At 51.6% G+C, this 15181-nt stretch overlaps 1 protein-coding gene across 6 annotated transcripts; it reads left to right on the top strand.

Moving 5' to 3' along the window:
• Nucleotides 1-343: 343 nt before the first annotated feature.
• On the top strand, nucleotides 344-14900 carry TFE3 (transcription factor binding to IGHM enhancer 3). 6 transcript variants are annotated; one of them, XM_078363218.1, is made up of 10 exons: nucleotides 344-589; nucleotides 3163-3276; nucleotides 4382-4620; nucleotides 5607-5852; nucleotides 5935-6039; nucleotides 10016-10133; nucleotides 10774-10830; nucleotides 11014-11089; nucleotides 12406-12553; nucleotides 13015-14900. In XM_078363218.1, the coding sequence occupies exons 3-10, from the start codon at nucleotides 4402-4404 to the stop codon at nucleotides 13456-13458; spliced, it is 1413 nt and encodes a 470-aa protein (XP_078219344.1). In that variant the 5' UTR covers nucleotides 344-589; nucleotides 3163-3276; nucleotides 4382-4401; the 3' UTR covers nucleotides 13459-14900. The 6 variants fall into 6 exon arrangements, with proteins under 6 accessions (XP_078219344.1, XP_078219346.1, XP_035145579.1 ...); XM_078363220.1 differs by having other exon boundaries at nucleotides 4336-4620; XM_035289688.2 differs by having other exon boundaries at nucleotides 4317-4620.
• Nucleotides 14901-15181: the final 281 nt, after the last annotated feature.

The raw sequence follows: 15181 nt of genomic DNA, 5'->3' as shown, positions 1-15181 counted from the left end.
TATTTGTCGCTGTCCTTGAGGGCGTGGACTGGGCGCTTCTTTTCAGAATGAGGGCGGGCCGAATCGCGTTTTTCCTCCGCGTTGGAGGCGTCGCTTAGGGCGGACCGTCGAATCGCCGTTCAGCGATTGGCTGCCTCACTAATGGGTCGTGGCCAGACGGGCCGTCCATCCCCAGTGCGGTCACTTCCTGTGGAGTTTCCCCATCCCTGGCAGGAGGGAGGCGGGGGAAGAGGACGAGGGGGAGGAGGGCGGTCGTCCGGGGTTAGGTTGGGGGGGGCGTTGGTCCTTTCTGGGCGGGGGATGACTCACAGCCCATCCCATCTCCCCGACGCCGCCCGCCCGCGCAGTGCTAGCTCCTTGGCTTAGCGGAGGAGGAGGCGGTGAAGAACTGGGGGGAGGGGGACTCTTATTTTGTTAGGGGGACCGGGCCAAGGCCCGACCGGCCTGGCAGGGCTCGCCCGCGGCCGGGCGTCATGTCTCATGCGGCCGAGCCAGCTCGGGATGGCGTAGAGGCCAGCGCGGAGGGCCCTCGAGCCGTGTTCGTGCTGTTGGAGGAGCGCAGGCCGGCCGACTCGGCTCAGCTGCTCAGGTGCGGGGCCGGCAGGGGCCGGGAGTGCCGACTGGGGCTCCCGGGGGCCTGATCTGGGGGGCAGCGGGGGCCCTGGATTGGGATTGGAGGCCCTCGGCCTAGGCTTGGAGGACGTCGGGGCGCCAGTCTTGTGGGGGCACCAGTCTTGTGGGGGCACCTAAGGAATCCGGCAGTGGCCTGCTTGGACTGTGGCTTAAAGGAGTCGTGGGAGAGTGCATTAAGCGGGCCTGTGTCAGGTTTGGGGAACCCTTGACTGCGTCTAGAGGGGCTGATTCTGGAGTATCCAGAAACTGAACTTGGCGGACTGGGACTCTGATTAGAGGCTGAATTCGGGGGTTTTCAGTCAGACATGAAGGGAATGAATTTGAGGGGACACTGTCAGGTGAGGCACTGATTTTAAGGGGATCCTGGAATCTTTTTCCCTCAGCGTGGGAGAAGGGGTCCTGAGGGACAGAAGTGCTGTCTTGGGAGCTTGGTGCCTCTCAGTGGCTGGTTGCTGTGTTTGATGATAACATGAATCTGGAGGGATTTGCAGGTATCTCAGATATGCTGTCTGGGACCAGCCTTGTGAGTGCGTGTGAATGAACAAGAGAAGCAACATTAAGCAAGACTTGATCAGAATAATCTTTTCTCCCCTGCCCGCCCACCCAGCTGGGGCAGACCCAGGGATAGTGGAAAAGCCCTCTTCCCACACCTGATAAGGGCCTGAATGACAGAGGGCAGACAGAGGGTGATGATGTTACCTCTTAGCTCAGACAAGGCCTCAGACCTTGTTTGGGAACCCAGAGGAGGCTCTTGTTCATGCTGCTACTTGCTCTACCCTCTCAGCCCTTCCCAGTTCCTAGTCCCACACCCCTCTTATTTTTATTTTATGTTTTTTTCTATCTCCGACCTCCTGGGGGTAATCTTGAATCTGTCCATAGAGCTGGAATGAGTACAGATTGCACCATCCCTGCCTGGGTGGGTCCCCTCCGGCCTCTTCTCATCCTCACTTCCATCAACGGGCTTTGGAGCCCCAGCCCTCCCTGCTCATCCCAGCACGCCCATCTCTTCCAACTTCTATGCAATGGGTGTGTGAGCTTGGCGGGGGCTGCGTGAGGGGGGAGGGGTCTTTGCCTCCTTTGTGCCTGGGATTGTGCTGAGCTCAGTGCCTTCCCCGAGCTTCCTCTTCCCAACTTCCTGGGTGGTTTTAGGACTCCATCTGAGGGTGAGGAGAGGAAGGAAGAGAGATCCTTGGGGAGGGGAGAGGATTCTTGTCAAGTGAAGTCACCAGCAATCTCTCAGGATTCTAAATCTTTGGCTAAATTAAAGGATGCATATTCATCTACCACATGTGTGTTAAGTGTCCCTTGCTCTCTAGGGCTAAGCATAGCCTTTCTGTATATCGATTCACCATCTTCTAATTCCTCTGTAACAACCTAGATCATCGCAGTAGTGGACATAGTTAAAAGGGAGGGGTGTATTTGGCTTATTTTGTGTGACAGTGGGTGTTGGTGTTGGAGGTGTGTGTGTTTTGATCTATCCAAAAAAACAGGAGAAGGCTGGACAGGCTCCTCTGGCTAAGAAAAGAATGCTTGTATAAAGTGGATCAACCACCTATATTCTCCCTCCTGTAAATCCAGTCTGTTGGAGCGAGGGGAGCCTTTGATATTTCTATTTTATATTTGGGCATGTGTTGGCATCCCGTGAACTCTGGCTAGGGCTGGGAGAAACTCATTTGTGAAATGGTAGATCTTTACATCAGGTGAATTATTCCCAGTTCTCTTTGTGATGCATTCATTTTGTGTTACAAGGGGCTCTTATGCTGAGGGATACCCCCACTTGCTGTGTGTGTGTGTGTGTGTGTGTGTGTGTGTGTATGTGTTTACGTTTACACATATACCTGGGCTCACATTCAGCTGTAAAGAAAATAGTAGGAGGTTGGCCAGGTGCAGTGGTTCACGCCTGTAATCCCAGAGAGGCCAAGGCAGGCAGATCATGAGGTCACAAGATCAAGACCATCCTGGCCAACAAGGTGAAACCCCGTCTCTACTAAAAATACAAAAATTAGCTGGGTGTGATGATGTGTACCTGTAATCCCAGCTACTCGGGAGGCTAAGGCACAAGAATGGCTTGAACCCAGGAGGTGGTGGTTGCAGTGAGCCGAGATCGCACCACTGCACTCCAGCCTGGTGACAGAGAAAAAAAAATAGTAGGGAGTATAGGGGCTGAGAGAACTCTGAATAGGAAGTCAGGAATTCTTCCATAAAGTGAATTGTTACTCCTAAATTCTGTTTAACTCAAACCCAGGTTCTTACACTGTTGGGGTTGGGATACAGGCATTCTTATTATTCTGACTCTTAAGGGACTATGAGTAACACGGTGGGGAAGGGAAAAGGGTATGAGGGGGAAGGAGGTGGGAATTCATGGTGGTGTGGTACCCAGCAACGTGGCCAAATATGAGGGGCTTGTGTTCTTCTGTTCTTTCTCCCCATCTCTGTCTGTCTGTCTGTCTCTCTTTCTCTGTCTCAGGGGAGGGCAGGGGAATAAGATCCTTCATTCAATCACTGACCACCACCCCACCTCCCCCTCAGCCTGAACTCTTTGCTTCCGGAATCTGGGATTGTTGCTGACATAGAATTAGAAAACATCCTTGATCCTGACAGCTTCTACGAGCTCAAAAGCCAACCCTTACCCCTTCGCTCAAGGTATGTATGAATTGTCTATCTGAGTCCCCTCCCAATTCCTCAGCACTCCTCTCCCCTCTTGATGGGCAGAGGCCCTCAGTACCAGCCCAATCCAGTCTTTCACTAGCCTGCATTTTCCAGATGGTAATATTAGGGGCCAGAAAGAGCATGATCACACAGGGAAGTAGGTTGCCAAGCTAGGATTCCAGTATCTCTGTCAAGACCTCCCCTGCCTCCCCGCAACCCACCTGCACACCCATTCATACGTAAGGGTTTCAGCCTCAGGTGTTCCAGCTGGCCTGGAGTGCCCAGAGATAGGGCGTGGCCTGCTTAAACTCACACCCCTGGGTGGGCGGGGCCATACCTCTAGCCCCAACTCAGCCCCTTCCCACACTACCCACTTACCCACCCTCAGCCTTTGAGGAGCCCCTGCTGGTCTCTTTCCCCAAGCTTGGAAGTCTAAATGTGCTGAGTCATCGGCCCGGGCTCTGAGAGAGGGGAGGGGATGTGGAAGAGGGGCAGGAAGAGAGGATTGTGAAATCTCTGAGATTTTCAAAACTGACTAGCTCCTGGGACCAAAGGTCCAAGCAGGGGAGGAAGAGGAACCTGGGGCTTCTCCTATTGCTTGGTGCTCACCCCCAGGAGCTCAGAGAGCTTCTTCAGCCTCACATTGGGCTTAGGAGCCCTGTGTATCCATGTTCTGCTGCCACAACCTCAATTCTGCTTCTTCTGCTCCTTTAAATAGGACAAACCCCCTCTCGCAGAGCTGAACAATGGCATCTCCACTTAATATATGAACAGACTCAAATCTAGGCTTCACCATTAGGACTAAAAGCTAAAACTCCCCCACTAGAGTGACCTCCAGTGTGTCCCCCATCAGATTGTTACCTCGGAGAGCCACCACCAAGCTTGGTTCCTGTGTCTCTACTTCTACATTGTGGTCTCAGAAGGCAGAGAACAGGCCCGGTTCCTGTGTCTGTTCCATCACACTATGACCCTTTAGGCTTGGGACGAGACTTTTAGCTTACCTAAAATATGGCCCCATATTTCCCATTCCACAGCCTCCCAATATCACTGCAGGCCACGCCAGCCACCCCAGCTACACTCTCTGCATCGTCTTCTGCAGGGGGCTCCAGGACCCCTGCCATGTCGTCATCTTCTTCATCGAGGGTCTTGCTGCGGCAGCAGCTAATGCGGGCTCAGGCACAGGAGCAGGAAAGGCGTGAGCGTCGGGAACAGGCCGCCGCGGCTCCCTTCCCCAGTCCTGCACCTGCCTCTCCTGCCATCTCTGTGGTTGGCGTCTCTGCTGGGGGCCACACATTGAGCCGTCCACCCCCTGCTCAGGTGCCCAGGGAGGTGCTCAAGGTAAGGTGAGATCCAGGGCCCTGGGAGGGAGCTCCTGGTGACTGAGGAGTGGTCCTAGGAGCTAGGGATGGCCTCAATGTGCTGGTGATTTGGGGGCAATATCTTAGGGGCTCTAAGAAAGGTCCCTGGTACTGTTTTTTTGTTGTTTTTTGTTTGGTTGTTTTTCAGATGGAATTTTGCTCTTGTTGCCCAGGCTGGAGTAATGGCATGATCTCGGCTCACTGCAACCTCTACCTCCTGGGTTCAAGCAATTCGCCTGCCTCAGCCTCCCAAGTAGCTGGGATTATAGGCACAAGCCAACATGCCCAGCTGATTTTTTGTATTTTTAGTAAAGACGAGTTTCTCCATGTTGGTCAGGCTCCATTCGAACTCCTGACCTCAGGTGATCTGCCCGCCTCAGCCTTCCAAAGTGCTGGGATTACAGGCATGAGCCACCTCGCCCATCCCCCGATACTATTTAAATGATCTGTGCTCATGTCTCGTGTGTGTTTTGGGTTTCTGAGGTGATCTTGTAAAATTGCGAGGGGTTCTTGGGGGCCATGAGGATGTTTTGGTGGACCATGGAGGGTCATGAGTGCCCCAAGTAGGCTCTGGCTTTGTAGGAAGAGCTTCATGTGTGTGTGATAGATTAGTTCTTTGGCCATTAGGGGGTCTTGGGAAGCATTATATGGTTCCCAAGTCTATTAGGTGGTGTCAGAGACTAGGTGGGGAATCTTGGGGACTGTGACAGGGTTTTCCAGAAACTATGAGGGATCCTGTCAGTCATGGGTGGATCTTGGCAGCTGTGAACGATTTCTGAGAAAGAGAGTTTGGGTCTGGTGGGAGACTCGACAATATTTTTGGAGTGTTCTCAGATTCTGGGCTCAGCTTGTCTGCCTAAGTCTAGGCATCGATGAGTTAGGAGGGTAAGGCTGGGGCTCAGAGTCACCCCTTTGAGTCCTGTTCTGCCTTGTCCCCTCCCTTTCCTTGTCTACCTTCTTTCACAGGTACAAACCCACCTAGAGAACCCGACGCGCTACCACCTGCAGCAGGCGCGCCGGCAGCAGGTGAAACAGTACCTGTCCACCACACTTGGGCCCAAGCTGGCTTCCCAGGCCCTCACCCCACCACCGGGGCCTGCAAGTGCCCAGCCACTGCCTGCTCCTGAGGCTGCCCACACTACCGGCCCCACGGGCAGCGCGCCCAACAGCCCCATGGCGCTGCTAACCATCGGGTCCAGCTCAGAGAAGGAGGTAAGAGGCTACAGCCAAACCTCCTCCAACACTCCCCTCCCAAATTCTTCTAACCCTGTACAATATTTACTTCTTCCCCCAGATTGATGATGTCATTGATGAGATCATCAGCCTGGAGTCCAGTTACAATGATGAAATGCTCAGCTACCTGCCTGGAGGCACCACAGGACTGCAGCTCCCCAGCACGGTGAGGCCCTGAGATGTGACGTTGGTTTGAAAATTAGGGCATTTCTGTATCACCAAGACCCTACCCAGGCTGGCTGCCTGTATATGAGATCCTTGTCTGGATTGTACTAAGATAGAGAGGGAGGTCTTATGATGAAAACAGGATATGTCAATGCCCTTGGACCTTATTGGACTGCGTTGAGAGGTGGCCCGTGTAGACTGTGAGAGATACAGGTGGGGCTTTGCTGTAAGAAGTACCAAGACATGAGATTTTTTTTTTTTGAGATGGAGTTTTGCTCTTGTCACCCAGGCTGGAGTGCAGTGGCATGATCTCAGCACACTGCAACCTCCACCTCATGGGTTCAGGTGATTCTCCTGCCTCAGCCTCCTGAGTAACTGGGATTACAGGTGCCCACCACCATGCCCAGCTAACTTTTTGTACTATTAGTAGAGACAGGGTTTTGCCATTTCGGGTAGGCTGGTCTCAAACTCCTGACCTCAGGTGATCCACCTGCCTTGGCCTCCCAAAGTGCTGGGATTGCATCCATGAGCCACTACGCCCAGCTGAGATGAGAATCTTATAGCACTTGAATGTACCAAGGGATTCAGGTCACTAGGACATATACACCAGATCGTGTAGTGATTAGTGATTAGGGCATTTGGTTTTACTTTATTTTTACTTCTTTTTTTTTGAGATGGAGTTTCATTCTAGTTGCCCAGGCCGAAGTGTAATGGTGCGATCTCAGCTCACCACAACCTCAGCCTCTCGGGTTCAAGCGATTCTCCTGCCTCAGCCTTCAGAGTAGCTGGGATTACAGGTGTGCACCACCATGCCTGGCTAATTTGTTTGTTTGTTTGTTTGTTTAGTTATTTTTGAGACGGAGTTTCACTCTCATCGCCCAGGCTGGAGTGCAATGGTGCGTTCTCAGCTCACCGCAAACTCTGCCTGTTGGGTTCAAGCGATTCTTCTGCTGCCTCAGCCTCCCGAGTAGCTAGGATTGCAGGCATGCTCTACCACATCTGGCTAATTTTCATATTTTTAGTAGAGACGGGGTTTCGCCATGTTGGCCAGAATGGTCTCCATCTCTTGACCTTGTGATCCACTCACCTCAGCCTCCCAAAGTGCTGGGATTACAGGTGTGAGCTACCACGCCCAGCCTCATTTTGTATTTTTAGTAGAGACAGGATTTCTCCATGTTGGCCAGGCTGGTCTTGAACTTCTGACTTCAGGTGATCTGCCGCCCGCCTTGGCCTCTCAAAGTGTTGGGATTACAGGCATGAGCCACTGCGCCTGGCCAGTTTTTTTTTTTTTTTTTTTTTTTTTTTGAGACCCAGTCTTGCTCTGTCACACAGGCTGGAGTTTAGCGGTGCAATCACAGCTCACTGCAACCTCTGCCTCCTGGGTTCAAGTGATTTTCGTGCCTCAGCCTCTTGAGTAGCTGGGATTACAGGTGTGCCCCACCGTGCTTGGCTAATTTTTGTATTTTTAGTAGAGACTGGGTTTCACCCTGTGGGCCAGGCTGGTCTTGAACTCCTGACTTCAAGTGATCCACCTGGCTTCAACCTCCCAAAGTGCTGAGATTACAGGTGTGAGCCACTGCGCCCGGCCTTGAAGCATATCAAAAGTCTTCAAACTTGCTGTGGGTTATAACAAGTAGTTGGATCTTGTAGTGATTGGAATATATCAACTGAACTGTGCCAGGAGGCAGAGTCCTTCTAGTGAGTAGATACAACTTTCTAGAGCAAGGGATGTACCATTGTAACATTCTGGTTCTGAAACACTCCAAAAGTCTCATAACTTGCTTTATGTATTTATTTATTTTTGAGATGGAATCTTGCTCTGTCACCCAGGCTGGAATGTTCAATGGCATGATCTTGGCTTATTGCACCCTCTGCCTCTCGGGTTCAAGCGATTCTCCTGCCTCAGCCTCCTGAGTAGCTGGGACTACAGGCACGTGTCATGATGCCCGGCTAATTTTTGTATTTTTAGTAGAGATGGGGTTTCACCATGTTAGCTGCGATGGTCTCGATCTCCTGACCTCGTGATCCACAGGCTTCAGCCTCCCAAAGTCCTGGGATTACAAGCGTGAGCCACTGCACCTGGACTAACTTGCTTTATTTATTTATTTATTTATTTTTGAGACAGAGTTTTGCTCTTGTTGCCCACACTGGAGTGCAGTGGCACGATCTTGACTCATTGCAACCTCTGCTACCTGGGTTCAAGTGATTCTCCTTTCTCAGGCTCCCAAGTAGCCGAGATTACAGGTGCCCACCAGCACACCCGGCTAATTTTTGTATTTTAGTAGAAATGGGGTTTCACTATGTTAGTCAGGCTGGTCTCGAACTCCTGACCTCAGGTGATCCACCCGCCTCAGCCTCCCAAAGTGCTGGGATTACAGGCTTGAGACACCGCACCTGGCCTATTTGTTTATTTTTGAGACAGGTTCTTGTTCTGTCACCCAGGCTGGAGTACAGTGGTACAATCTTGGGTCACTGCAGCCTCCACCTTACAGGCTCCAGTGATCCTCCCACCTTGGCCTCCCAAGTAGCTGGGACCACAGGCATGTGCCACCACCAGCTAATTTTTTGTATTTTCGGTAGAGACAGCGTCTCACTATGTTACCCAGGCTGGTCTCAAACTTCTGAGCTCAAGTGATCCACCCACCTTGGCCTACCAAAGTGCTGGGATTACAGGCATGAGCCACAATACTTGGTCTCATAACTTGCTTTAGAACATACCAAGTGGCTATAGTTTTGCTTTTTAATAACTTATCAAGAGGATGGAAGCATGTATAAAAATGGTACTAATTTATCAGAACTTTTTATTGATTTGTACACAGAGTTTAGGACTTTATATCCAGCAGATTGGAAGTGGGTTCAAGAAATTAAAACTCGTGAAGAGGTGAGATTTGGGTATACTTTATTTTGTTTTTTGTTTTTATTTTGAGATGGAGTCTCGCTTTGTCACCCAGGCTAGAGTGCAGTGGCATGATCTTGGCTTATTGCAACCTCCACTTCCTGAGTTCAAACAACTCTCCTGTCTCAGCCTCCCAAGTAGCTGGGACTATAGGTGTGGACCACCATGCCCAGCTGATTTTTGTTTTTTGTGGTTTTTTTTTTTTTGTATTTTTAGTAGAGACGGAGTTTCACCATGTCGGCCAGGCTGGTCACGAACTCCGACCTCAAGTGATCTGCCCACCCCACCCTCCCAAAGTGCTGGGATTACAGGCGTGAGCACTGGGCCTGGCCCTGGGTATACTTCAGATTAGCGTGCTGCCCTAGAGTATATTCAGGAAAGTGTGAAGGAGAGAAGAAAAAAAACCTTAGCTGACATAAAGCAGTGCTAATTGAAAAGTTGGATAAGAATCTCCTGAGAGAACAGGATGCAGGAAGATACTGGAGTCAGGAGCTTGGTCCATAGCAGCAGGAGACCCTGATGTGGAAGATGGTACAACTTGATCAGAGTGAAAGACTGAAGATTATGTTGGAATTCTCCAGAAGGCCAGATTTTAGATAGAATGTTGTCATGACAATTGACCAAGGTCGGAGAAGATTGGGTTGGAGTGTTCCAAGAATGCTGGATTGGAATGTTGTGCTGGGAGGAGCTAACGGACTGGAATGTCGCATCAGGGCTGACGAAGACCTGAGAAGGGTGGTTTTCCAGCATTTCTTCTCAGAGCTAGCCCCCGGGGTTTGGGAAGGGGGCTTTAGAGGTCACTGAGGGATATGAGGGACTGGAGGAAGTGATAAGCAGGCCAGGCAGGCTCCAATCTCCCAGTGAAACAAGGTACGTCCGGTTTGCTCTGTCCTAGCTATTTGCTCACCATGTGAAATTGCCTTGAAGGAGAAGCAAGGGTTCCGGTGCTGAGTCAGCCAGTCCTTGCATTAGAGGGTACCCCGTCTTTGGGATATGTGGAGGCTTAGGAACCTGGTTCTGAGGAGGAGCCAAGTCTGGGGATTGTTCCCAACTGGTGGTTCTCTGCCCTCTCTGTCCCCAGCTGCCTGTGTCAGGGAATCTGATTGATGTGTACAGTAGTCAAGGCGTGGCCACACCAGCCATCACTGTCAGCAACTCCTGCCCAGCTGAGCTGCCTAACATCAAACGGGAGATCTCTGGTAGGTGATAGGGTCTTGGTCCCATGGCCCTACACTTTACCCAGGTGAGCCCTGTGCCTTCCAGGCCTAGAGATGGGCCTGATTCTGGGGGGAATGGTTTGGACATAAAGAAATGGGGCTGTTTATCCACTTTCCCCATATGGTCTGTGATCTTGTTTTCACCCCACTTCCTCTCACTTCCTCTCATCTTGGATTTAACAACCAGCCTATCATCACAGCTTAAAATAGTAAAAAGAGAGGCGCTTTTTAAAAAAGGCATTTCCGGCTGGGCGCGGTGGCTCACGCCTGTAATCCCAGCACTTTGGGAGGCCGAGGCAGGAGGATCACCTGAGGTCGGGAGTTCAAGACCAGCCTGACCAACATGGAGAAACCTCGTCTCTTAAAAAAAAAAAAAAAAAAAAAAAAGTCGGGCATGGTGGCTCATGCCTGTAATCCCAGCACTTTGGGAGGCCAAGGTGGGCAGATCACCTGAGGTCAAGAGTTCGATACCAGCCTGACCAATATGGTGAAACCTCATCTTTTTTTTAAAAAAAAAAAAAGGCATTTCCCCTGCTTTCGGCTACCAAACCCTACTTTAGCATCTGCAAGTATTTCTTTCCTTCCCATGCCCAGAGGCCCTGACCACTCCACTCTTTTCCAGAGACTGAGGCAAAGGCCCTTTTGAAGGAACGGCAGAAGAAAGACAATCACAACCTAAGTAAGCCAGAGAGCATGTGCATTGCCCCGGTGCTGTGCAGCCCTGCCTCGCCCTGCGTCCTGGCCCGCCATGGGGAACCCCTTCCCTGCAACAGCCTCCTGACTCCTACTTTCTGTCTCTTCCCTTCTTGGCTAATCGACAACTCTTTTCCCACTCTTTCTTCCTCTCCTCCCCACTCCAAAGTTGAGCGTCGCAGGCGATTCAACATTAACGACAGGATCAAGGAACTGGGCACTCTCATCCCTAAGTCCAGTGACCCGTGAGTCTGGGCTGGGACCCTCAGGCCAGTGGGAGGTGGGGCAGGTGTCCCATGCTACTACAGTTGTGCCTTGGTGGGCTCACCAGGCAGTCTTGGCCCAGGCATTTCTCCTCTGTCTGGTTCTTTCTCAGCCTGAGCAGGGTTGCAGACACTCACTGTGTCAGCACCTAAAATTTTAGGCACATAATGTTATGGTCTGTGTACCCCGTCTGGTCCCCATAGAATATATGCCCCTACTTTTCCGTTCACTTAGTACTTCCTTTTTTTTTTTTTTGAGATGGAGTCTTGCTCTGTCACCCAGGCTGGAGTGCAGTGGTGCAATATTACTTCCCTTATTTATTCAAGATTTATTTATTGGCCAGGCACAGTGGCTCAAGCCTGTAATCCCAGCACTTTGGGAGGCCAAGGTGGGTGGATCACAAGGTCAAGAGATCAAGACCATCCTGGCCAGCATGGTGAAACCCCATCTCTACTAAAACTAAAATTAGCTGGGCATGGTGGTGGGCACCTGTAATCCCAGCTACTCGGGAGGCTGAGGCGGAAGAATCGCTTGAACCCAGGAGGCAGAGGTTGCAGTGAGCCGAGATTGTGCCACTGCACTCCAGCCTGGTGACAGAGCAAGACTCCGTCTCAAAAAAAAAATTTATCTATTGAGCCTCCGGTTTGTGCCAGGTACTATATTAGGCCCTAAAGATACCAGAGGGAACAAAACAGACCTCATAAAACTGATGTTTTAGTGGGGGCAGACAAATAGTAAATAAGTAAACGTCCATGAGATTCATTACGATGAGTGTTATGAGAAGAATAAAGACTGGAAGGAAAATGGGAGAATGTTGCGGGGGGTTACTGTTTGGGGTAAGGAAGGTAAGGACAGGGCAGGCCCCAACTGACAAGGAAACGTTTGAATAAAGAGCCTAAGGAGGCAAGGAAGGGAGCCACATGGGTGTCTGCAGGGAAGAGTATTCAAGGCAGAGGGCGCAGCTGGGATTGAGGCCCTGAGTTGGGAATGTTTTTCCATATTCTAGGAGCACTGAGAGGCCGACATGGCTGTAGTGAGATCAATCGGAGGGACATAGGGAAGACAGGAATCCTAAGGGATCAGGTCAGAGATGGCTTCCAGGATTTGGAGTGTGATGGGGCACCATTGGAAGACTCCAGGCAGGAAATTGTCCTCTGGGCACTCCATACCTTTGATGGACCCCGGCCTCATGTTCTAGGCATGTGGTAGGGACTCCTACCTGGTGCAATTCCCACCTCAGCTCCTGAGAAACCCCTCATGTAGCATCTCCCTTTTCCCTCCTGATTGGGCCCTGCAGGGAGATGCGCTGGAACAAGGGCACCATCCTGAAGGCCTCTGTGGATTATATCCGCAAGCTGCAGAAGGAGCAACAGCGCTCCAAAGACTTGGAGAGCCGGCAGCGATCCCTGGAGCAGGCCAACCGCAGCCTGCAGCTCCGAATTCAGGTCTGAAAGAGAAGATGGTGGTAGGGGAGGCAGGGGAGAGCTTCCTGCAGGTGGAGGCAGAGAGAGAGTAGGCCAGGGTTTTCTTTCCTGGCACACTTGGGGGATCCCCAGGCTTCCCAACTCACACAATGATGATAATGATAAGTAATCATAATATTAACAAGGATAATAACATTGCTAATGTACATAGCATTTACCTTGTGCTATGTACTGTGACAAGAGCTTTATATCCATTAACTTCTTCAATCCTCACAACTGTATGAGATAGGAGCCATTATATATACCCACTTTACAGTTTGCAACTCTGAAGCTTCAGAGATGTTAACTAAAGTTTTGCAACTAGTGAGTAGCAGAAGCTGAATTCCGACCTGGGGAACCTGCCCTTTTCAACCTTTACGCTCCTCTGTCTCTGAGGAACTCTGAACCCTACTTATCCTGCACCCAACCCCTGTTTTTCACAGGAGCTAGAACTGCAGGCCCAGATCCATGGCCTGCCGGTACCTCCCACCCCAGGGCTGCTCTCTCTGGCCACGACTTCGGCCTCTGACAGCCTCAAGCCAGAGCAGCTGGACATTGAGGAGGAGGGCAGGCCAGGCGCCGCAACGTTCCATGTAGCGGGGGGACCTACCCAGAATGCTTCCCATCAGCAGCCCCCCGCACCGCCCTCGGATGCCCTTCTGGACCTGCACTTTCCCAGCGACCACCTGGGGGACCTGGGAGACCCCTTTCACCTGGGGCTGGAGGACATTCTGATGGAGGAGGAGGAGGGGGTGGTGGGAGGACTGTCGGGGGGTGCCCTGTCCCCACTGCGGGCTGCCTCTGATCCCCTGCTCTCTTCAGTATCCCCTGCTGTCTCCAAGGCCAGCAGCCGCCGCAGCAGCTTCAGCATGGAGGAGGAGTCCTGATCAGGCCTCACCCCTTCCCTGGGAATTCCCCACCCAGGAAAGGAGGACGAGTCAGGATAAGGCCCCGCCTTTTCCCCCACCCTCCCATGAGACTGCCCTGCCCAGGTATTCTGGGGGAAGAGGAGATGTGATCAGGCCCCACCCCTGTAATCAGGCAAGGAGGAGGAGTCAGGTGAGACCCTGCACCTTCCCCAAAGGAACTGCCCAGTGCAGGTATTTCAGAAGGCGAAGGCTGGAGAAGGACATGAGATCAGGGCCTGCCCCCCACCTCCCCGGGGATCACAGCCTCACCCCTGCCCCTATGGGACTCATCCTTGTCCAGGTGAGGGAAGGAGACACAATGAGGTCTCACCCCTGTCCCCTAGGGACTGTCCTAGCCAGGTCTCCTGGGAAAGGGATATGTCAGGATGAAGCTCCATCCTTTGTCTTGAAACTACCAGACTAGTCCATCCTGGCACAGAAGAGGAGTCAAGTAATGGAGGTCCCAGCCCTGGGGGTTTAAGTTCTGCCCCTTCCCCATGAACCCTGCCCTGCCCTGCCCAGGCAAGGAACAGAAGCGAGGATGAGACCCCGCCCATTCCCTGGGAACTCTCCTGGCCTTCGAGGAATGGAGGAGCCAGGCCCCACCCCTTCCCTATAGGAACAGCCCAGCACAGGCACTTCAGGTGTGGAATTATCAGTAGGACCAGGCCACCGCTCATGCTCCTGGAGATCACAGCCCCACCCTTGTCCCTCAGCAACATCCCATCTAAGCATTCCACACTGCAGGGAGGAGTGGAACTTAAGCTCCCCTGCCTTAACCTGGGACCAACCTGACCTAACCTAGGAGGACTCTGGGCCAACCTTGCTCTTGGGGAAGGGGACAGATGATGAAATTTCATGGATGAATTTTCCAGACCTAGATCTAGAGTGAGAGTTAGGCCCCCACCCTTGGGCAGAGTTCTGCCTTCTTACTTGAGGGGCAGTTTGGGAAGGTGATGGGGATTAGTGAGGGACTGAGTCCAGGTTACCAGAACCAGTACCCCAGTATTCTTTTTCAACATGTAGAACAACAGGATGAAGGAAGGGGCTATCCTGGGAGTTCCCCAGCCCTGGAAAAACTGGAAGCCTTCCCCCAGCAAGGCAGAGGCTTGGAGGAGGGTTGTAAAAGCATATTGCACCTCTTCATTTGTTTATCTGATTTTTTTATTGTTTCCCATACTGCGAATCTAGGTCACCTCAACTTCTGTCCACCACCCAGTTCTTCATTTGGAGGAATCACCCCATTTCAGAGTTATCAAGAGACACTCCCCCCCAATTCCCACCTCTCATACCTACACCCAAGGTTGTCAGCTTTGGATTGCTGGGGCAAAGCCCCAGGGAGGATATACTGAGGGGTCTATAGATTTGTGATTAAAATAATAAAAGCTAGGCGTGTTTGATGCGCTTTTAACTTTGGCAAAGCGCCTCCGCATCTCCTATCCTTGACTTTCACTGTGCAGTGAACATGGCTCATGCAGGCCAAGAGGGATAAAAGTCCTTGGGAGAAACAGATTCCAGAAGGATGGGTGAAATAATTTAGGGCATGGAGGAAGACAATATGCAAACAAAAGACGTTAGTCCTTTTAAAGACCAATCACCAGACACCATTTTAACTGACACTAGTGTTTTATCTAATTTATTTCTCTAAAGGGATGTTAGTCAGAAAATGCTGCTTCTTACTCCCATTTGGTCTTCGAAGAAG

Source organism: Callithrix jacchus, chromosome X (assembly GCF_049354715.1).
Source record: "Callithrix jacchus isolate 240 chromosome X, calJac240_pri, whole genome shotgun sequence".
Classification (NCBI taxonomy): Eukaryota; Metazoa; Chordata; class Mammalia; order Primates; family Cebidae; genus Callithrix; species Callithrix jacchus.
This window is presented reverse-complemented; position numbering and strand designations above follow the sequence as displayed.

What these genes read in the sequence shown, in the direction of transcription:
- TFE3 (XM_035289688.2), top strand. Translation starts at nt 474, where the DNA reads ATGTCTCATGCGGCCGAGCCAGCTCGGGATGGCGTAGAGGCCAGCGCG. An exon ending in TGCCCAGGGAGGTGCTCAAG is followed by an intron (nt 4,621 to 5,606) that starts GTAAGGTGAGAT and finishes CTTCTTTCACAG; the next exon opens with GTACAAACCCACCTAGAGAA. An exon ending in GACTGCAGCTCCCCAGCACG is followed by an intron (nt 6,040 to 10,015) that starts GTGAGGCCCTGA and finishes CTCTGTCCCCAG; the next exon opens with CTGCCTGTGTCAGGGAATCT.